We start from the raw sequence: 22481 nt of genomic DNA, 5'->3' as shown, positions 1-22481 counted from the left end.
AATATTCTTCCTATTGCTTCAGCCTGCAGAATATTGTTTTTACGCTTCGAAGTTTTTCATTGATCTTTCTCCACGTTTCATATTCCCAGCCATCTGATACCCCGTAAAGAATTAAACTGTGGAGCCAAAAGAACATATCCAACAAGCACACCTGGTCACCAAAATATTCAACATTTCTTTGACTTGGTCTGCTCTTAAAGTTTCAGGCTCTTATAGTCGTCACTAGACATTATTTTTAAATTGCTATATTCCACCACATTGTTTTAATCGCTCACAGTTATTTGACATCTGAGTCATGTAATTCCACCTAGTACACTCAACACATTCTCCAAATGCACTTGAACAGGCTCTTGAGCTTAATCATTCATTACTAACTTACAGCACTACACCTGATCAGCACTCTTAGAACAGCTCTACTAATTTTGGACAGCATTTCAAAAGAAGTTTCTCCTACAATTTCTGTGAGCAAAAAGGATTTTAGAATAATGCTTTGAGTTATATTTGCAAATTGTTTATTAGAGCACTTTGCTAGGTAAGAACCGCCTCCTCAAAGAGATTTGTCACTGATTGAAACAAGAACAGGATAAAACCAGTAAAATCTTACTATAATTTGCCTGTACAGTGAAATAATAATAATAAAATTAAAGTCTTAGAAAAGGGAGAACAGTAATACTAAAATTTTGCATCTTTATGGCATTTATTGTCCCAGAGGACTCTTGGTGAAAAGCTAGTAAATAATAACTTCCTCATCCATCTGAAATCTCAGTGAGAGTTTTAGGTACACAGAACAGAATTACCAGAGCTGGAACAATCCCAAGGCAGCAGGGCTAACATCTGTTCCTGTGGAAAATAAAACAAGAACTGCAATTCCCTCAAGCACTCAGGAATTCAGTTTTATACTATTTCTAAAATATGTTAACTCCAAAATAATAGCTTTTTAACTCTAGATTCATGACAGAAAAGAACTCACATCCCAAATATTAAGCTAAACCAGGTACTTCTGTAGTGCTCTGTTCTAGGAGGGAAGGGAGATAAATCAGAGGTAGCTCTGAGGAAAGAGTTTACAGACTGAGGCTGATGCAGGATACCTAATCTTGCCGTTCTGACCACTGTCCCCACTGAGAGAATATGCTGCACCTCAAGGCTCTGCTTGGTGGTTTTCATCCCCAAGCCACTGAGCAGCTGAGGGCTTGGAAATATCCATGTAAGATACCCTTGCTTGTAATTTTAAATGGAGACATATCGGTAGAAACAGTAGCATCCCTATATTTGTCATACATCTTTTTTCCTTCTCTTAAGGACACCAAATGTGAGAATAACTATACCACTGAAAAACACTGCTATTCTGGAATGCCCATAATTCATAGTTTTTTTTTTTTTTTTTTTTTTTTTTGCCTAAGTTTCATTGGATCATCTGCAAATACACACCTGGAAGTATGGTTCAACTATGCCTGTACCGGCCTGCACCTGTCTGAGTCACACACCATCTGCCAGGTAACCATAAAAAAGACTCACTGGCTCTTGAAGACCATCAAGCTCCATCTAGTAAACACTTATCTGGCCCAGCTACTAAACACATGGCCCATGCACACCTGTCTTATCTGGACATATTTCTGTGGAATTGACATAATCTCTTACTGATCTGCTCTTCAACAAAGACAGTAAAATCAGTTTCAAGAAAAGCACAGTCAGGTAAGAAGATGTTCATTAAACTCTAAGCACTAATAAACAAATCAGAACTAGAACAAGAGACACTGGAGACTGGAAACCCAGAACTGTTCAGTGATGCAGATTAGAAAAGAGCCTTCCAGGAAATATTTTTCCTTCCCATTACATTCTCCTAAATACTCATTCTCCTGCAGCCTCCCTTCCCAGAATCATTGTTCTTAAAAAAACGTGTGTGTGGGTTAGGAACATAGCTGTGGATATGTCCTCCTCTCCAGGGCCTCTCCACCCAGAACGCAGACCCTGCTGACACTTCATCTCTTCCTTCTGCACTCATGTTATTTCTCTCTTGAGGAAGGAGCAATCTTCCTTCACAGACAACATTACCTGAAAGGGGCTTGAAATAATTTTAACCTGCATGATGTGATCATAGCTCTCAAGACAGTTGTTTGCTAGGCTGCTGTACTGACTGACACACTGTGCTACAACAGCTACCGAGAACTGCTCCGGGTCCCAGCGCAGCTAAAGCAGTTCAGACTTTCCCTTCCCCATCGCACTCCACTTTCCTACTGCACCTCCCTTTACAGCAATGTTTTAATCCTTCCTTGGGGGGGTTACACCTGCTGTTTCAGTGCCAGAAATGGAGAAATTTTAAACAGAAATATAGAAATTTGCAACATTGTCAACACCACATGCCTTTCACCACATTTTCCATTTTGGGTAATTATTGCAGGAGAGACTCTGTCAAAACAGTTCTTATAGCATGTATTGCAAATCCTTTCCTTGTATATGATGAAGAAAGGTGCTGACATTTTCTTGCTGATTTGGGATCATCATCTGAGATCCACGCTGATGTGTCATCTGCCATTGATCACAAAATATTGACATGGTTTGAAGCCACAGTACAGGGGGATGGAGCTACTACAGGCTTTCTGTTATTTTTAGGAGATGGTATTTCAATGGTACACTTGTTGCAAGCAGGAAATTTCTCCATAAGTGTCTGTAGAATTTTATCCTATCCTATCACCCTTTTTCAGTAGGCACACAGCATTTCCTATCTCTTTTTAAAAACTTGGTGAAGCAGGGCACAGGGCTTTAAAGCAGTGATAGAAGGTACATGACATTTTTCCTTCTTTTTCTGCTAGATGTTTAAGAGGTGGCAAAGGAATCTACCTAGTAGTGCTACTAAGTAGAACACAAAAGGCCATCTAATCATCTGGAAAACCAATGTCCTGCTTATTCAGCAGACACCAGAACCTGCAGTTCCGTGTTGCTTGTCCAACACATATACACTGCCCACTCTTTCAGTATCTTGCTGTTTTCAAAGAGCCCTCTGTACCAACGTCAGACAAACCCAACTGGAGAAGGGAAAAACTGCCTTGAAAACTTGCTTTAAAACCATCGATATCCTCTCCCAGCTTAACTGCTGATCCGGAGCAGGACAGAGCTTCCACATTTCATAAATGTAACTTTAGTCTTTTCATCCTTCAAATTCAAGGAATACAGACAAGAAAGACAAAACAAAAGAAAAAAAGCAATCCCAAAACATAAACCGAAGGTGGATTAGAAACAAACAGCTACAAAATAAATCACACTTCAGAAAAAACCAAGGTTGTGGTACTACTGAAATGTGCTTTCTTTAAAAGCTTGAAGAGAACTACCCTGTGAAGTACAAACCTGCACCCCTACTTAGACAGTGCAATCACCTCCCCTTGAGCTTTGTTTCTTTTTTATTTGTAGGGACTTCCACTCTTTGTACACAAAGTAGCGCCAAACAGCTTCTCGGGCATATTAAGCATTATGTTAATCACTATTTAGATACAGACAAAATTAAATACAAAGCAGAGGAAGCTAAGAGATATTAGCCAGAAAATGTTTCACTAGCTTTTCTATAAATGTATGTTGTTCATTTATTTTCATCAAATATCCAGCTATTAAAATGACAGATGCTGCAGAAAGTGTTCTACAACTTCAGACTAAAGCCTTTTTTATTTGACACCTACTATAACTATTAAATCGTCAACTGCTGGTTAGCTTGAGGGCTAATCTTTGAAATGTCACAGCTAATTTCAGTTCTCATTTTAAAAAGTTAGGATTTCCTTTTGTATGCAGTTTTACACTGTTGTCAGATGAAAACATTTGCAATGAATTTTCCTAATGAGCAAACATTGTTTATGACCTTATGGAAACTTGCTGATGGCTTAGTTTAGCAGTTCTCTACTTTGAGGGGTCTCCTAAATGAGCTGGTCACATAGAGAGCAAATTAGTTCACCAATCCACTGCACTGATCTCACATGTTCATGGGAGTTGGATAATGCACTGGAAATCAGGAGGGAGTAAGGAAGTCAGAGATTCACCATGCTTATCTCTTCTCTGGTAAACTGAGATTCAAGGTCCAAGAAAACCAAAAAGCTCTGTGAGGGGCCTTGCACACAGTCAGATCCCAAATAATTTTCTTTTTTGTGCTACACAAGAAATGTCCTACCAGGAAACAAGTTCTGTAAAATGAAAAGGCAAAGCAAGGCATTAAATTCAGAATAGTTCACATTCATGGGGTCAGGTGCAGAAAAACCTGAGATTTGCCAAGAGTCAGTGGGGTTGTGAGCATGTGCATGTGTGTGCATACATATATATAGTTTCCAGACTATGCATTTTGCTAGCTTGTTGTACTCCCTCAAATCACCCAATTATGGTTAATGTCAACCAAGAAATTTTCAAATGCTCAAAATTAAGTCAAATTTGATTGAACATTCAAAAGCATTTCTCAGTAACAGATGTCTTTATAGTGTTAAGTATTCCACGGCACACTAAACCTCTACCCCCCCTTTTATAAAATTAATTGTACTTTTAAAGCTCTATTTTAGATTAACAAGAAATTGTTTGATTGAAATTTCTGCCCTCCCCCCACTACTTTTACTATTCACCCTACCTCAGCCATGCCAACAAAGAAAATTTAATGGTAGGTATAAATAGCTCTTGAGGCTTAATTCAAAACTGTACACGCAAAATTAGCTGCACTGATGAATGCTACTAACAGAAATGTTTGTTAGACTCCCATACTAAGCATAAGTTCATCCTGCTGAAGTCCATGCTAATTTTATCTGATTCTCTGCCAAAGACCAACATGTTTTTTAATTTAACCATCTTGGGTATGTTATTTTTCCAGGATGACATGAAATAAATACTTTCTCCCTGTTCTTCTTCTGTTGCTAACACTGTATTTCTGAGATTCTTGTACAATGCAGTGGCTACTGAAGCCTGGAAATTGGAGGCAAGCTGCTAAGATAAATCTTCAGAAATAATCAGCATCAAAATACAAAGCAAACTTCATATAAATAAGCATTTTTCCGGTTATGAAATATGACTGGATACATTCAAATGCAGGATGCCAGGGACAGACTTGAAAGCTATTTCATGGCTGTGGTTTCAATTGTTCAGCAGCTACTGTGATGGAATTTTATCCTACTGTGCTAGTCTCTGGCTGACATAAAAGGAAAAGACAAGGCTGTATTTAATTTTCTCACTCCTCCACTGCAATTCTTTTTCCATTACACAGAAATAATAGAAGGTCATGAGGATGAGAAATAAATTAACAATTTTGAAACTTGATTTATAATAACAGATAATAGCAGTAAATGCAATGAGCAGAATACCCCACTGCAACAGTTCAGGCATAAATCAGTAAGAATGGTAACATTCATGACTTCACATCAGTGAAAAAGGTGAAGCAAATAAAAAATTACAGGAAAACATTTTTTAAATAGAATGTCATGTTTTGAATTAGAAAAGAATCAAAAATTATTTCCCACGTGGACTGTATTTTTCCTACTACTTGGCTCCCCCATGTAGCCAAAACAAACTTCTAGTATTCTGAGAACAAATGTGGTATTTAATATGGCAGCATTCCAGTGCCTAAAGAGAACCAACAAGAAAACTGCAGAGGAGCTATTTACAAGGGGATGTAGTGATGGGATAAGGTTAAATGGATTCCAACTCAAAGAAGCCAGGTTTAGATTAGATATTAGGAAAAAATTCTTTACTGTGAGGGTGCTGAGGCACTGGAACAGGTTACCCAGAGAAATTGTGGATGCCCTATTCCTGAAAGTGTTCAAGGCCAGGTTGGATTGGGCTCTGAGAGGGGTTGGAAGTAGATGGCCTTTAAGGTCCCTTCCAACCTAAAGAATTCTATGACATCTTTCCAAATATAACCAACATTTTTTTGCTAACAAATATAAACATTGCTGTAAATTTAAGTTACTGTGTCATCCATAGTCTCTACAAAGAGAAAAAAAAAGGCAAAAAATGACTAAAACAAAATCCTTCTATTCTCTAGAAGGATTTTGATCCAGCATACACTAAATATGATTTGGTATCCTGAGAAGACAGCACTAATTCTTCATTAATTATTAAGCCTGCAAGCTATATTATGGTAGCATTGCACAAAATAAAGTTTGGCTTTTCTTCTCCTTTTTTTTTTTTAATTATCCCTTGGACAAACAAAACATCTGCTTTAGGAGAATTATTCTGGCTCTGTGGAAAATTCTCCTCAGCTTTCACACACACATGATGAACACGTTACAGGTAGCATGCTGTAAAGTGCTGTATAATTGAAATGCAGATATATTCATCTCCCAGACATATACTTTTCTTCCCATCACTTTATCACTATGTACCGATTCAAAGTAGTAACAGTTCAACAGAGACCTCAGTAGGTCCTCCAAATCTAAATTACTTCCAGTGCTTCTATCAACTACATAAGGGAACTCCTCAGACATCTAAACTGTGTCAAAAAAACCCCTGTGTAAATACTTCTTTTCTTATCTTTCATTTTCTGACACTTAACAGAAAGAACGTGTACTATTTGAGAAGAGAAATATATTTAGCAAGGAAACAGGACCTGCACTTTATAAATCATTAGGGTAGTGTTGCATTCAGTTTATACAACTGTTTCTATCTGGATTAAGAAAAGGGGGGAAAAAAAAATCAAAATCCTTTGTTTTGTTGTTTCAGCAACTTCCTAATTTATAACTAATCAACTGCTCAGATAACCAAGGAATTAGAAAAATGCACACCATGAAAGCCAAGTTAGTCCCAAATCAAAAGCATTCCTGTCCTGAAAGCTGGTCATTGCAGAGGGGCCATTCTAACCACACAATGCCTTACTCAATTGGAAAATGGCCAACACCAGTGAATCTGACTCCAGAATTAGGACATTCAGATTAACAAAACTGTAGGAACACCCTTGCAGGTCTTTTGGTTTGCACTTCTCATCACAAAATCCTTTTCCACCTGTAAAACAGTATCCAGTTTATCTTTCTAAAAGTGTAGCAGATAGCTGTATTACTCTTTTCTGATAAATCACCATGTTTATGTTTCCTTGTTCTGTATTCAGAATACACAAGGAATTTATATGGTAACTGACATGACTATAAGTCCTATAAGTCTGATAAGCACAAAGGCAAAATAACAGAAGGAATCAATTTGTTAAGAAAAAAAAAAAAACAAACAGAAAGAGAGCAGAACTCTCAGAAATATTTGAGGAATAGCCATAATTTCCCTTCTAATATATTTCTGACAGCAGAATTAGAATAAATAACATTTTGCATTGAGTTTCTGATGCATAAAAATAGGATTTGTCATGTCAAGTCTCTGGGCAATAGCCTTATCTGTTTTCTAAATGCTGTCTCCTAGACAATTAAAAAAAATTAAAAGGAAAAAAAGAACAGAAAGTTGAAAGAATGATATTCTGTAAAATCAGGAACTAGCACACTTCGTCCCAACAAGTTGTTTCAAAATTGTTTAAAAAATTCCCCAACTCCCCCACCCTCCTTCCCCCCCACCTTTAACGGTGTTGCTTTCTATAAATAATTTCAAAGAAAATGAAAACTGGGTAAAGGGATTTATTATTTATGACATGACAGTGTTTCTGATATCATATTCACAGAAAGCTTAAAGAAAAATGCCTCTACTTAATAGATTTTCCAGTTTCAGATTCTTATCTACAGCTTCTTGTCTATCTCCTCTTACCTAATAAATAACAAGATAGTTTATTATTGGATGAGTTTTTGAATATTGATAAGATTTAGTCCTTCCTTTTATTTTTTCTTTTTTTTCAGAAACCTATTTTATATTTGGCATAGATACTCTTGAATAAAGAAATGTCCTTTTCCTGTTTAGAATAAGTTTTTGAAAATAAACTGTAAAAAGATGATATTAAAATACATGTTCTGGAAAAAAAATGAAATTAGATTTAGCACTCTGAGACTTAAAACTCATATTCCAGTGAAAGTTTTAAATTAGGTCACAAATGACAGCAAGTTATTCAACTGAAGAATAAAAAGTTTAAAAATATTTCTGGTAAGAATCAATCTGCCCCTTCAGCTTTCTGAACACTACAATGCAAAATATTTGATATCTCCTCTAAAACTCTTTTTCTCCATGCGGTCTGGAAAAGCTTGAGTAGCATATGTTGTAATTATGCCCTAAGAAAGTGTCGTTCCTATAGATTTTCTTCTCTCCATATCTTTCTCAATAAAATTTTTTTGTGAATTACAGTTACAGGAAGCATTATCCTTGCAAATACCAGATTTGGACTGTGCATTGTCATTATGACTTGGCTGACCAATGATAAAGAGAAATATTTTATCAAGCACCTCAGACAGGTACTAAATACAGGGAATAATCATGCAATAATTTCTTTGAAAACCATTATACCTGATACAACAAAGTAAGTAAACATAGCTGAATTCCCTCCCTAAAGGGATGCTTGTGGGATTTTGCTGCTGTCTCTGAAACTAATAAAAAAGAGCTTTCTTTCAATCTTAGATTTTTTTCGGTTTGATTTTGCTGGGGTTTTTTTTGTTGGAGGGGGAGCAGTGAAGGACAATTAAGCAATGCTAATGAAATCTATCGATTTCACCATAATTGGCTGCAAAACTAAACCGAAGGCAAAAAGGATAAGAAAAAAACAAACAAACAAACAAAAAAGGAACTACATAGCAATATTCAATTTCAAGCTATTGATAGGTACTGTACATGGAATAATGCAGGACAAATATAACTGAGTCCCTCCAGAGTCTGTTTCATAGCTGCTACTGTCTGAAAGCTTCATCAAAGATCCAGTCCTACTGTGCATGCAATGGGATAACAAATGATTTTACTGAAACTTTCAGTCAAATTCAGTGTAAAAAGAAGGCAAAATTGTGCAAGCAACTAGATACTGGTATTGTCTTGCCATATGGTTGTTTTTTACTTAGAAATTCCAAATTAGTTTCAATTGTACCATGTCACAGAAAGCTTTTTCAGCAATTAACAAAGACAGCAAATGGTTGAGCCTTTACACCTTGTTGATGTCTTTGTGTAGGCATTTTCTCCTTGAACCAATTTCTGACAATCTTAGTTCTGCTACTTCAATATGTGTAGAGGTTAATTGATGTCCAAGACAGTTTAAACTAACATGGGAATAGAATCTGACCAGCTCCCTCTAACCTCCTCCATGCTCTTGTTGCAAGGAGACATCCCTCTGTGCACCACTGAAATATACTTAAAACACCAATTTCCTTATTGCACCAATTTCCATGTGCAGTCCAAGTACACTGCTCAACAAAGCATGTTTCAGTACATTCCTTCTTTGCAGCTGTTGGGAACTGTGAAGACCATTCTCCCTGAAATGGAGTCAGCTCATCTCACTTGGTGAGCTCTGCAGACTCCTGAACACATATGCATCACTAACTTCTGACTAATGTTGTCTCAGATACAATAAAACAATTAAGAAGTTTTAAGGCCACACTCCTATGGTCTGTTTTACTCTGTCAAAAAGCAGAAGAAATGTAAACAAATTCTAAAAAAAAAAAAAAAAATACTATGGGTTTGCAACTGTACAATTAAAATCAGAATGAAGATACTACTGCATATAACCAGTTCTTCTTGAGTCAATGTGAGCATGCTTTGTACTTGACTGTGAAAAAATACAAATTATAAATAAATTTAAAACACAACTGAAGTATGTTGCAAGACTATCTAGGATGTAAAGCACTAGAGTTAGTGTACTATAACCTAGTACCAAACCTAAATGATGGAGAAAAAAATGTATTTTCAGATCACATTCCAGCTACTCCTTAACTGCTAAAACATTCACTTAAAAGGTCACTGCAGCTTGCAAAACTTGTGATTCCCTTGAGACCACTCTGATTTGTTAATTCAGATGACATTCGTGCTTAAAAATCTGATAACTGAGGAATTGTACAGTGTCATCTCTTGGCATCTGAAGACAGGTAATAAGCAAGAGTCTCAAGGCAACAACATTAATTTTTAATATAAAATAGAACTGGAAGCTCTGAAGATAGAAGAAATACACAACTGTGTTTCTTTTTCAAGCATACTTAATATTCAATACTTGTTTCAACTACTGGCACAAAATCACAAGCCTCCTCCATCCCACAATTATCTGATGAGGACCTACCGTTACTCCAAAAAACCTGGTTTCATTCATAGCATTCAGAAAAATTTTGCCAAGTTTGTGATTTGTGTAGTTAAAATCTTCAATTTTTTGGTGCTTGTTGGTGGAATTCAGATAATTCATTGCCCGCTGCAGGGTCCTGGCAATCACCCATATTCCATCATAGGCATAACCATGAAATTTGCTGGATTGTCCATCACCACGTTTAGCATTGTATTCCTTTTCATACTGCTGTGGAGTCTGCAGAGGAGATAAAATTTAGTTTTACCTCAATACTTAACATTTAACAGAGTTGAATCTAAATTGACACCTCAAATTGCACCCTCCAATTTAGAGATGTACATAACTAATAGAGAAATGGCCTCCAAAGTAAAAATTATGAAAGAAAATAAAATTCACAAAAAACATGTACTGCCTGACTTAAAAACTGCTGGGGAGATTGGAAAGCAGAACTAGGAGACAGAGACTGAAAGCAGTTGTACTGCCTCACTGTATAAATGACAACTTGCTTTATTTTACTTGTGTACAAAAGGCTCCAGTTCAGCCAAAACTGTACACTGGTGAGCCATAATACATAAAACAGAGAATAAGTCCATATCCCTGCAAATTAGTGGTCTGATTGTGCTTTACAGGATAACACAAATCCAATAACCTTTACTTGAGCAGCCGTTTGCTCAAGATGAAATTTTGAGTGGCAATTTGTCTATATTTTACAAGTTCACTACATTCTGGTTGGTGTGCTATCATATGATGAGTTGCCTTTCCATAAAGTTGTCTTTCATGCTCACTCAGCAAGGCATGAAAGGCAGATGAAAAAAAAAGATGAAAAGCAGCAAAATCAGACCTGGTTGCTCATTGGTCAGAGTTTGAACGGATTTATTATGTGATAAAATCTTATGTGCTTTATGGAAACACCACCCATTTTTATATTTAAAACAAGCCTCACTTCCTGCCCCATAGTTCTGAGAGGCACAAATCACCATTCAGATTGGCTGTTTTCAGAATAGGTTTAAATATAAGAGTTTCCTGTTTCTGTGCTCAGCTATTTAACTTGACGTGACACAGCACATGATACTGAAGACTATAATTCAAACTTTAATGTACATTTAACTACAATGTTTGTATGGGGGAAGAGGATAGATTTGAAGGAATGGACTTTACTGCTTTCTTACCCTGTAGGGAATAAGATTTGATTTTCAAATCTTTTAAAATTGTAAACTAGTGGAAAGTGGTGAAACTAACTACGATGACTGCCAGGTCTGTAGGTAGAAGAACCCTTTAGCTTCACCTCCCTCCTTGGTGCTTTACTGTGCCAACACACCAGTGAGACTGATGGTATAACAAAATAGATGGAGGAAAAATACTAACCCTTCCCGATATAGTCTTATTCGTTTTTGAGCTGAGAGGCTCAAAATCCACTCCAATATAACCTTCCATGGCTGCAAGAAGATTTTTGCTTAGACACTGTGAGGAATTAATCCAGGATTCCCACCAAAGATTTTCATACCACCCTGGAATAATCCACTGATATTTGCTGCCATACATTTCTTCATCATAAGCCTGCAAATAAGAAAAACAGAAAGGATAATGGATATTGTAATAGAGGTATTGAACATAAAACCAATTGCTTTTTGTTAACTTTTTTTCATTATTAATGAAATTATGGTGTAATCGTGGTACACAAGTATTTTGAACAGTTTAGAATAATTACTTGCTAATAAGGAAGACTCTTTTCTTGAAGACTCCTGACTACAGAATTCAGGACATGACAAGAGAATTTACTAAACCCTGTTTTTCCTTCATGGACCATTTCCTCAGAAACAGAAAAATGAAACAGTATTCTAGAACTGAGGGAGTTAAAGAGGAACACAAGCAGAAGGCACACTTTTGCACAGAAAATTCTTCATGACACAACTACTACATAAGTGATAGGACCCCCATGCTACCACATTTAAACTAAGTTATTATCACCCTTATATCAACCTAAGGACCAGGTTAACAAGAAAACTTGGATCATAGGCACCATCAAACCACACCTGGCAAATGTGAATTAGGTGACTGTGCTAAAAAGCAAACCACAGAAACACTAAGTTAGCAGTTCCTTCTGAGGAGCATGAGTGAATAGTGAATATATAAAGCAAACTCTTAATGATTTATTTTTTTTTCTCAGCAAGATTTTTCTTCATGTGAAATTCTATATTGTTGGAATACTGAATACAGCCCACTGTAATCCCAGATACTGAGATGATAGTTATCTCCTTTCAATACTTAGCAGATATACATAACAGGAAACAGAAATACTTTCTTAGTCAGGCACATATGCTGTTGTATCTAAAAGCTGATTTATTCTCAAATATTCTTTTTGATTGGGAAGAGTGTTCTAGGATAAAATTAGCAAATTTTAAGTCAGATGTTTCTCTCACTGTCTTGCAACTAGATATTTTTCTTTTGACATTTCAGTCAGACTCCATTTCAAAACTGCAGGTTTCATGCTTCTTTGGGTCCTAATATAAACAATGCTTGAGATAGAAGGCTTAAGATAAAAATTCTAATTTTTAGAAATACATGGTGCAAGCTTAGAGCTCTTAACAGGAAAACTGCTACATTTTCACAGATAATATTACAAAGGAAGGAAATTATAAGAATCCAAACAGGACATATTAGTCATTCAGAAATAACTGTTTTGAAAATTATCCCAAAGATCATTTGAAAAGCCTATCAGATAAGTAAAGATCAATAGCACAATATATGAAATAGGACAGCCTCCTAAATATGTTAATACCCAAATTAAAAATGGGCTTTAAATCTGTGAAGTCTATTATAATGGTGCCAACTGAGTTCATAACAGTATTGTGCACAAAGCAGATATATTTGGCCCCTGGTGCAGAAGCTTTTGTTCAGCCAAAATCAAATTTCATGCCTTTGTATACAAGGCTGCTTGAAAGTCTTGTATGAAGTCTTGTGTCTTGCATCTCATATATTACTTATTCCACAATCCACATAAATAGTTTGTCTTTCTCTTGCTTGTTAATTCTACCCTTCCAGAAACACATCTGCTCCTGCCCTCCTACCCACCTGCACCCCTGCACAGCTATGGAGACACTGTATTCCAGGTCCACCTGCAAGGAAAATAGCAATCCCATCTATAGCAGTACTTTCTTCTAATAGAGTTTTCATTATACAGTTAGGTCATTCAAGACCTTTCAGTGACTCAGTGTTTTTTGTCTGACAGTTTTCAAAGCACTGAGGACACAAATTGACACAGAATAGTGCTTTTAGAGAAGGACAATCTTACATAGCTTTCCCTGCTCTATAGAGATTAAAGTATCAAATTGTGTGTTGCCAGAAAGTATTGGCTGTGAACTATTCTGAAATTAGAGCTGTTGGAAATTTTCTGTTTGCATAAGCACTTGTACTGTTTCCTGCATAATCTGTGAATGCCCTGGGAAATGGGCTGAAAATTGAAAGTTTCAAAATAGCCAGAAATTTCATCCTGGAAACAAGGGATCATTCCCAACATGGTTGCCTGAAAGACTGGTTACACTTTCACATTTCTGCAACAATTTGGTTTAACAAAACCCAAACCAGAGCACTTTAAGAGCTGTCAGCTTGTCCTTTGAGATATGGCGGAGTGTCAAGGCTTGAAGGTTAGTCTGGAGAAGGCAAAAGAAGGAAGAAAATCAGCTCCTCTAAGGTTGAGCACCATGACCATGCAGTCATTTTTCTAGTGACAGCACAGTTGATAGTATTCAGACATTTCAGTGTTTGGGTCCCAGAAGACTTATTGCAAAATAATGCTTTTTTTGCCACCATTTTCTCCCTGTTGATTCTGCTAAATGGAGATGATTTTGGTGCTTAAAAGATACAACTACTTGAAACACGTGGAACTTGTGTTGTGTGGAACAGTCTTGAACGGTTTGAATGCCCACAGACCAATTCTTGCAAGTTTCAGTTTCTAAGGGGAAGAATTTTTGGCAGACAAAACCAAGGTGAAGAAGGTTTGTACATACTTTGTACCATCAGAACAGCATAAAATAGTCATACATTTTCCTTTATCTTCCTCTCATACCCTGTGTAGGATGCAAAGCCCTGAGTTGCAGTCAAGCAGCCAGGAAACTGTCATGGACAATTTTTGCCCTTGTGAAACTGAATTTTAATTTTTTTTTTAAACTTTTAATTCTTGTTTGAATTCATAAGTAAATGCTTATTTACAACAAAGGTTCCTGTAATAGATATTTCTTATGTGTAGGAAACAATTATTGGCAATTTTTTGATGGTTGAAGAATTAAGTTTTTACCAAAAAGATTCTAATTTCTATTCCAAGAAAATATCACATTCCTTCCACTGAGGTGAAAATGAATGATAAAGCCAAGATTTCCCATAGAACTAAAACTGCTCACTGTTTTTGACACTGGTGATAAATGAACAGCTAAGCATGTTTAAATCCTTATAGGAAATACCTGCCATCATTCACTTTGGCTTGAACCAGTCCTGTCTGCTGGGAGGACTTTTAAAGTTTACCACTGAATTGTCCCATCTTTTAGTCCATTTATTGTGTGGATGTTGGTCTCTTCTTCCAAATAACAAGGAATAGGACAAGAGGAAACGGTCTGAAGATGCAATAGGGGTGGTTTAGATTGGCTATTAGGAAAGACTTCTTCACTGAAAGGATTATCAGGGAGCAGGGAAGAGGCTGAGCCACCATTCCAAGGGGTATTTAAAAGATGTGCAGATGAGGCACTTAGGTGAGGCTTAGTGGTGGACTTGGGAGTGTTGGGTTTATGGCTGGACTTGGTAATCTTAAAGGTGTTTTACAACCTAAGTGATTCTATGATCTTATATAAACTCCGATAGATGTCCTGAGGAAACCGCACAGCATATGACTGTTGAATCCAGGCAGAAAAGTGAGGCAGACTTTAAAGATTTTACCACCTACGTAAGTCATTACCAAATAATACTCAGGTTATAACCACAATCACAAAAAAAAAAAAAAAAAAAAAAAAAAGTCTTGCACCAGTGAAAAAGCACCTTCCTTTAGCAAACTCAAAGCCTTTCTCTGACTGACATCAGTAACCCTGCAAAATATAACAGGGAATCATAACTCAAACCTGTCTGAAGATACACCTGGAAAAGAGGAATTAAAAAACCTTGACATATCTAAATTATTGTGCCCTTAGACATATATCTGTAGGAGTGCATGAGTCAACAATATATTTTGTGACTAATAACAAGCTTTCTGACATATTTTAGTGCATTAATATATAAATGACCTACTTAGAACTGCCCTCTCCTTCATTCAGTCTCCTGCTGAAACTCCCAAACAAATACACTTATACAAGCCTCAATACATGATCTTCCAGATTTCTCCAGGCTCCAGAAAAATCCACCTTATTATTTTTGACACTAATGTACTTTAGAAGCGGCCATCACACCTTGAACTGCTCAGAGTTACACACATTTCCCACTTTCACACCAAACTGTAGCCACAGAAGGCTGTGCTCATGTGACAGAGACATCCTCTCCCTGGAACCCTTCAGATGAGAGCGGTGCAGACTAAAGGACAGCCTGCCCCTCCAAGGAATTCTAGGATTTCTTCAGTGGCCTCACATGGACTTGGAAGAGAATTCTAGAGGAATGCAACTACTAATTAAGGGCAGTGGCATAAATGAGGCCAATCTCTTGCTAATGTTGGACTGGAAGATAATTCTGACCAGGACCCCTCTGCTGGGGAAGTGCAGTCCAAACCCAAGAGATCTGACGAGGATCTGGGCTGCAAAAGGACCATCATTTCTTCCAGGAATGAAAAAATAAGAGATTATCTCTGTCAATCCAATTCAAATGACAGTACAAAAAGATCTATATACAAAGACCTATCAGAGATGAGAAGAATGAAAAATAAAATAATACTTTCCATTTCCTTTTGGATGAAAACAGATTTTGTTCCTTCCAAATATACTCTACAATCTCCTTTCCAAATTTTGCCACCAACTGGGACAGCTGCTGAGTAAGAGCCAAAATGCATCTGAGGCACATATAGCACTCAGATTTTGAACTTCTGCCTTTCCTTTCTTTGCAAGGATAAGTAACTCACTAAGTGAACACTAAAAACCACCCTCTGAAATTTAGATGCTGTCATTATTACTTTTCCGTTATATTTACTGTGTTCTTGGATCATACAGGAATAATCTAGCTATTTAGACTACAAATTCAATACCTATTCAAAATTTAGGCCACTAAAATCTGCCTCTTTGGGATTCCTTTTTTCAGGCCAGTACAAGTATAGATTCACATTTTAATCCTTCTACTTTCAATGGCAGTAACAGTGGATAAGTTTGCAGCACGTTCACACAAACAAATGGTGAGGATAGGGAATTTTATATTTGCTAGTCTTACTGTTATGGTTAAAAAAATTTTATTTTTTACCAAGTACTATTTGCTTTCATGTAATACATGTAAAATATACAGTGCTAAGTCAGATGGGAATGACAACTGTACAGTTAGCAACACTTTCAGTAGCAGAAATTAGTGTTGCTGAGTTAGGATGTATAGGAACTGGCTTGAATTTCTTATTCTTTAAAAGCAAAACATGCAAAACCCATACACAAAGGCATTATTACCAGAACACAACTCTTGGACAAGACTGAAACCTTGCGGTTCTCTCTATCTGCTGCTACATATGCAAGTATTTCTCTGGATCTGATGTGAAGAGCATTGCTCAAGTTTGATTTGGCATTTAATTCCACTGCAGGAAAGTAGTAAGAAGCTAAGCATGCAGTCTATGCCTAAATTCCACTGAAGTCAAGTACAAAGTATTTTACTGAAAGAGAAATGGAACTAAGCATGTGTAACCTCTCTTTAGGATATAAACCTTCACAGAGCTGAACTCTGTGAAAAAAGAGTTTATGCTCAAGTTACTTTTTATTCAAATGCAGCACATTCTTTATTGTGATATGCAATTAAATATATTTACTTACACAGCAGAAAACTTTCACAGCCATTTCCTCATCAAACTGGCCAAGGATTATCCGAACGTCGTTACCCTGCAGATTGAATAAAATACATGGTAGTTAAATGCAGTCACAGCTTCCAGACACCCCTTTAATTGGCCATTCAGATCATGCAGGGATTTAGCACAGATTACAGCTGCAGACAGAATTAATACAGAACTATTTCACCTTCTAGAAGTTCAAGAACTTGAAGTACCGCAAAAGACAAAAAAAGCCGAGGTGTTTGAAGAAAAAGATTAAGCTATAGTACCAATGAGAGTAAAACTGATATTACAGTCAAATATTAGTATTCAATAACACTAAAATATCAAATATTCTTTTGCTTCCTTGCAATATTTCTTCTACAATTTTGCATATTACAAGTTAAAGAGATACAATTTTCACTGTTTGCGTAAAATAATGCTGTAGAAGTAAGAAATGTGATTTGTGAGATCAAATGCCTTGATATTAAGCCTGCTTTAGTAATTTTTAAAGGTTTTACCCATACAAAATCATCTCTATAGCCACTATAACACATTGTCAACTCCCTCTCTCCTCCCTCCTACCTCCACACATCAAAAAAATCATCACCGTTTAAGAACCCATGACTGAAGTTCAAAGACATAATTTTGCTTTCATACTTAGAAACATATTAAGAAAGTCTTCCTAAAGTCAGGAGCATATGGAGAAAAATATTTCTCCAGAAACAGGACTAACATCTTCCTAACATGAAAAATGACTTCTAATATCCATAAAACACAGAACAGATATCTTTTTATGACTTCACATTACCTTTCTTTCACACAAAGGCAGAGTTCTCAGCAAAAGCTTGAGCAAATCAAATTTTTCATTTCTTTCATATAAGACCTGTTTAGAATTACTAATAGCTCTTTCCCTCTCCAAGGGAAAAACAAACATATGATTCAGTATGATTTTCAGTGGCAAAAACCATTTAAGCTTTAATTAAATCAATTTGTCAGATTTTTAGTTCAGATAATTTCAATGTTTATTTCCTGTTCAGCAGAAAATATTATGATGGACAGTGCAATAAGATATTGGAATGTTTCTGCAATTAAATCCATGAAAATATTGTCACTCTTAGCATGGTTTAAATCAGAAATAACGTAATGTACTTTGCTCATTCTGAACCTGTGCATTTTCAGTAAGCCTGTTTCTCTTCATTTTTATATTTAGCCACAGACTGATAAAGTGGTGTAAATCTTTTTCAAGTGGATTAGATTCTTTTTAAACAAATTAGCAAAGTTACATAAACCAAACAAACAAATTACACAAATTACAGCAATAGCATTACAGTTTTTGTAAGGACAATAAATAGATTTAGGAATTATACACAAAACCCCTCACCTCATCAACTATTTCTATTTTTCACATTTTAAAAATAATTTTGTTATTCTTGGAACCCCAGCTCTGACTCACTTGACTGCTCTGAACATAAAAATGCAGACGTAATATTTGAAAAAAAGAGTAGCAGAGTTTGATTAAAAAATAAATGGCACAGCACCTAATAATTAAACTTAAAAATTGAAGAAATTCCTTTCCATTTCATAACATGATGAGAACCAATTTTAAAAAAAACCCAAAAGATGTAAACTATGTGGCCTCATAAAGAATAATCCCAGAGTGCACTTGCAGCACTGCTGCCCACTGGCTGTGTGACAACATTCAGACTGAAGTCACAGCATCTGTGGTGTGTGGTTTCACACCTTAAGACATTGCTTCCACATGACTATCACATAATTTAGTATGCAATCATGCAACGGAGGAATTGTCTGTTAGAACACAAGCAGAACGAGCTAATTTAGGAAAGTCCATACAAGAGCTCTTCCTCTTCCGTGCACAGCATTTTTCCTCTGTGCGATGACACACTCCTCAGTCAGCCTCTTCCTCTTGAACTTTTTGCATCCCCTTTCACGTTTTCCCCAGATTTGTTCTTGAGGAATTGCATTCAAGATTGCAAATAAGCCTAGATCCATGGATGCCAGACTTGGGTCTGCTGGCTCCATCCCGCATGAGAGATGTTGAATCTTCAAATTCATGCAATTGCACATAGCTCCAGTCCCTGGCAAAGGTTTTATCTGCATGGATAATGAAATCTGCACCGAAGTATATCAGAGCTGGGTTCATATCAGTGCTTGTGGGTGAAAGTCCACATTACAGACTCATGAAAAGAGATACATCAGATGCTTGCTGGGCATAACTTTTTTACCCCTTCATTCATACTGTTAATTGACTATAAATCAGCATGGTTTTCTTGCAAGGATATACTATTCCTTTACATCAACCCTTGCAGAATGATGCAAGTTAACACAGTAGAACTTCCTCATAGGAATCAAAGAAATCACCCACTGGATTCCAGCAAGTGTCAAGTCTCTTTTTCAGAGAGCTGTAAATTGCTTGCATGGAGGTAAAACATATTTGACAGAAGAGGTTTTAATTCATGGAATTAGGCAGGTGATCTTCAAGAAGATTAAAAACATCCCAGGGGAAGGCAACTCCCAAAGCTGCACTTACATAAAAAGACCAATGTTTAGACCGTTTGCCATATGGTGAGCTGTCATATTTACTCTTCCCAGAGATTACAGTAGCAATATCAGCATTTAAGCTTTGCCCCTCAGTAAGAAATACATATGTTCCCATATGGACTGAAGTTCAAACAAGAAAATGAAGAACAGTTATATTTCATTTACTCGCAGTTGTGGCAAACCCTGCATAAAAAAAGGTTTTATAAAATAAGCCTATAGCACAGCCTCAAAAATTAATTACTCTTTTGCTCCCTTTTTTTCATTCATATAGGTGAGGGTACTATTTGGCTACTAAACATGAAGTGTCTTTGGTAGCACCAGCAGCTGAGTAGTATAAACCCTGAAGAGAGTGAGGACCAACACATCTAAGATGATGTAGGGATGAAGAACAACTTGTCTCCTTCACTACCATTTCTAACAGCCTTAGACACGAGACACTCTAGCCTTTTCAGAGTTTTTGAGTGATGCACATTTTGCTGGAATAGGCAGCTATTTTTTTTCAGCCTTCAGAGCTTCCCTTCTTTGATCAGATTTTAATCTGTCTCATTTCTAATGAATAACACCACAATGTTGTATTATATAGCTTTCCAGAGAAGGATTGCTACAATATCTCGTCTGCCAGGAAAAGTCAATGTCTTGGCAGGCTCTTTATGAGATACCTAAATTGAATAGCTCAGATACTCTGTCTTATTCTCTACCATGTATCTGGCAGTCAAGAGGTTATCAATAAATCTACACAAAGCTGGGTAACTTTGACAATAGAGGTAGCCACATGTTCTGCCTTCTAAATGCTTGGATGTCCACTTAAAGAACTATAGATGAGCCTCTGACCTTCACTGATTGTGAAGGTGAACTAGACGACATCAACTCCCATCATCATAACATGATGGTAATTCTTTTGTCCTACATGCAAGATATGAAAACATTGGAAGCAGAAATGTTATTGCCCATACAATTTGTCTGTGCATGCTTAGAATTTTCAAGCATTTAAATGGATGTACAAACGCATCCCTTTCTTTGAACATAAAAATGAATTTTAAAGATATCCTTAAGCTTAAATTTACCTTTCAACTGTGGTCCGAAGAGGCTGGAGTCAATGCACTAGAAACTAATGTGTTACCAAAAGAAATATAAAATATATTTCTGCAAATCATACCAGATTTTTCTGTTTTCCATTCCATAATCATAGATTTCAATAATTTAAATGTGTTTGTGAAAATAAAATTATTTCAGGTAAGCAGATACCAATTTACTTATATGAGGTTTCCATGTGGAAGAAAGGAATGAACATTTTTAGAATTGTATAGCTGAATTCCATGTCTAACATGTGCCCAACAAAAACTAACCTTATATTTCTGTCAAGAACAGCAATTTTCTGGATAATTGCTTGTTATTGTTTTACTAATTTGTTTTGAAGAAGAAACCAAGAGATAACTAATATATTGTTAGTTGAGTCTTCTGGTCTTCCCAGTAAAATACCCCAGTGTGTTGTTGACACAACACACAAGAAAGTTAGAACCACATTGCTTCTTCTGACTTTCAGCCTAAAGATACATGCTTAATATGCTTTTTTTTCCCCTTTTTATTATCCTATTGTTAGTCAATAATGGGGACTTTACTGTAACTCCTACTGGAGTCTCTTCAACCCAGACAGGAAATGCAAACTGGCTTAGACTGGACAGACACAAATGGCTTCCCACAAACATAATCTTTACCAATTAATACTTTAAACATTCAGGCTTACATCTCTAGATTGTGGAAATAATAAAGCATACTTAGTTTACCATGCTCCAGAACTTTTCCAGCTAGCTTCAGTAGTGGTCTAGTCTTACACAGGTCAATATTCTTGCTTTAATTTTATCTTTTTTTAATATCATTCTGTTTATTAAGGTTTTTTTGTATCCTGTTTTACACATATTTAAGTATTTGCAGGATTGTGCCTTTGATTGTGTGTCATATGCACTAGATGCCAGAAAAAATTTGATCTTCGACATTTACAAGTGCTTTCTCCTGCTGTTCAATCATTTCTTTTATGTTCATGTGCAGTTTAAGATTCATATCTCCTGTGTCTAGTTTGTTGCTGGTTGCACTGCATGGTAATGCTAAAATATAGTTTTAATTTTATGAGATGCCAGAAGTCTAATAAATCATTATAATAAGAGAAGGATGGGAAATTATTCTGCTACCAAATTTACTTTTCCTTTTTTTTTTCCTTATGATTCATATGAAATCACACAGATGATGTTAGCAAAGAATTTAATCTAAAATGTGTAATGAAGTTAATGCAAAGAGGCTCAATATTCTTTCTACATGATAATTTACCTTAAAAGGGTTCTGGTTCCAGACCTCAAGAATTTTCACACGTATATCACTATGACTGTGGCTTTAAGTGCAAACATTAAGTCAGCAACAACTTTCTTTACTTAACATCATCATCAGCAACTATAAAAAATATTTACTATACACATAGACCTTCATTAACTTAAGCAGGACTAGGTGCTCAAGACGCCATTTTTTGGATGTTGTTATGCAATGGAATGTAGTAATACGTCATTCTAACACAAATTTTGTTTCACTACTCCTCTTCATAGAAAAAAACCCCCAAAACAACACTTTCTCTTTTTCATCAATCAGCCACACATACCTTAAGCTTCTTTACACTTGTGCAGGGATCATTGGAAAAACTTTCAGTATCTGAAATCTCGATGTCTTCTCCATAAAGGACGCCAGTCAGATCATTCCTCACCTGTCACAGGTTGAGAAAAAGACAAACTAGTGAACCAAGAGCCAGTGAGAAGGAAGCAGATGGACTGTTTTTATATCTGTAAT

At 36.3% G+C, this 22481-nt stretch overlaps 1 protein-coding gene across 2 annotated transcripts in view; it reads right to left on the bottom strand.

Annotated features, from left to right (window-relative positions):
* GABBR2 (gamma-aminobutyric acid type B receptor subunit 2) overlaps window positions 1-22481 on the bottom strand; it is a 469861-nt gene that overhangs the window by 224499 nt on the left and 222881 nt on the right. For both annotated transcript variants that reach the window (XM_042048675.1, XM_042048676.1), the window contains exons 4-7: window positions 22297-22398; window positions 17098-17163; window positions 11492-11683; window positions 10127-10363 (exon numbers count right to left, since the gene is read on the bottom strand). In XM_042048675.1, the coding sequence (XP_041904609.1) occupies window positions 10127-10363; window positions 11492-11683; window positions 17098-17163; window positions 22297-22398 (597 nt within the window). The remainder of the gene's footprint in view (window positions 1-10126; window positions 10364-11491; window positions 11684-17097; window positions 17164-22296; window positions 22399-22481) is intronic.

The sequence above is a fragment of the Corvus kubaryi genome, unplaced genomic scaffold (genome assembly GCF_017639235.1).
Source record: "Corvus kubaryi isolate FWS band 111438036 unplaced genomic scaffold, C.kubaryi_AGA036_p1.0 68, whole genome shotgun sequence".
NCBI lineage: Eukaryota > Metazoa > Chordata > Aves > Passeriformes > Corvidae > Corvus > Corvus kubaryi.
Note: the sequence above shows the minus strand (reverse complement) of the source record. Positions and strands in the feature narration are given on the sequence as shown.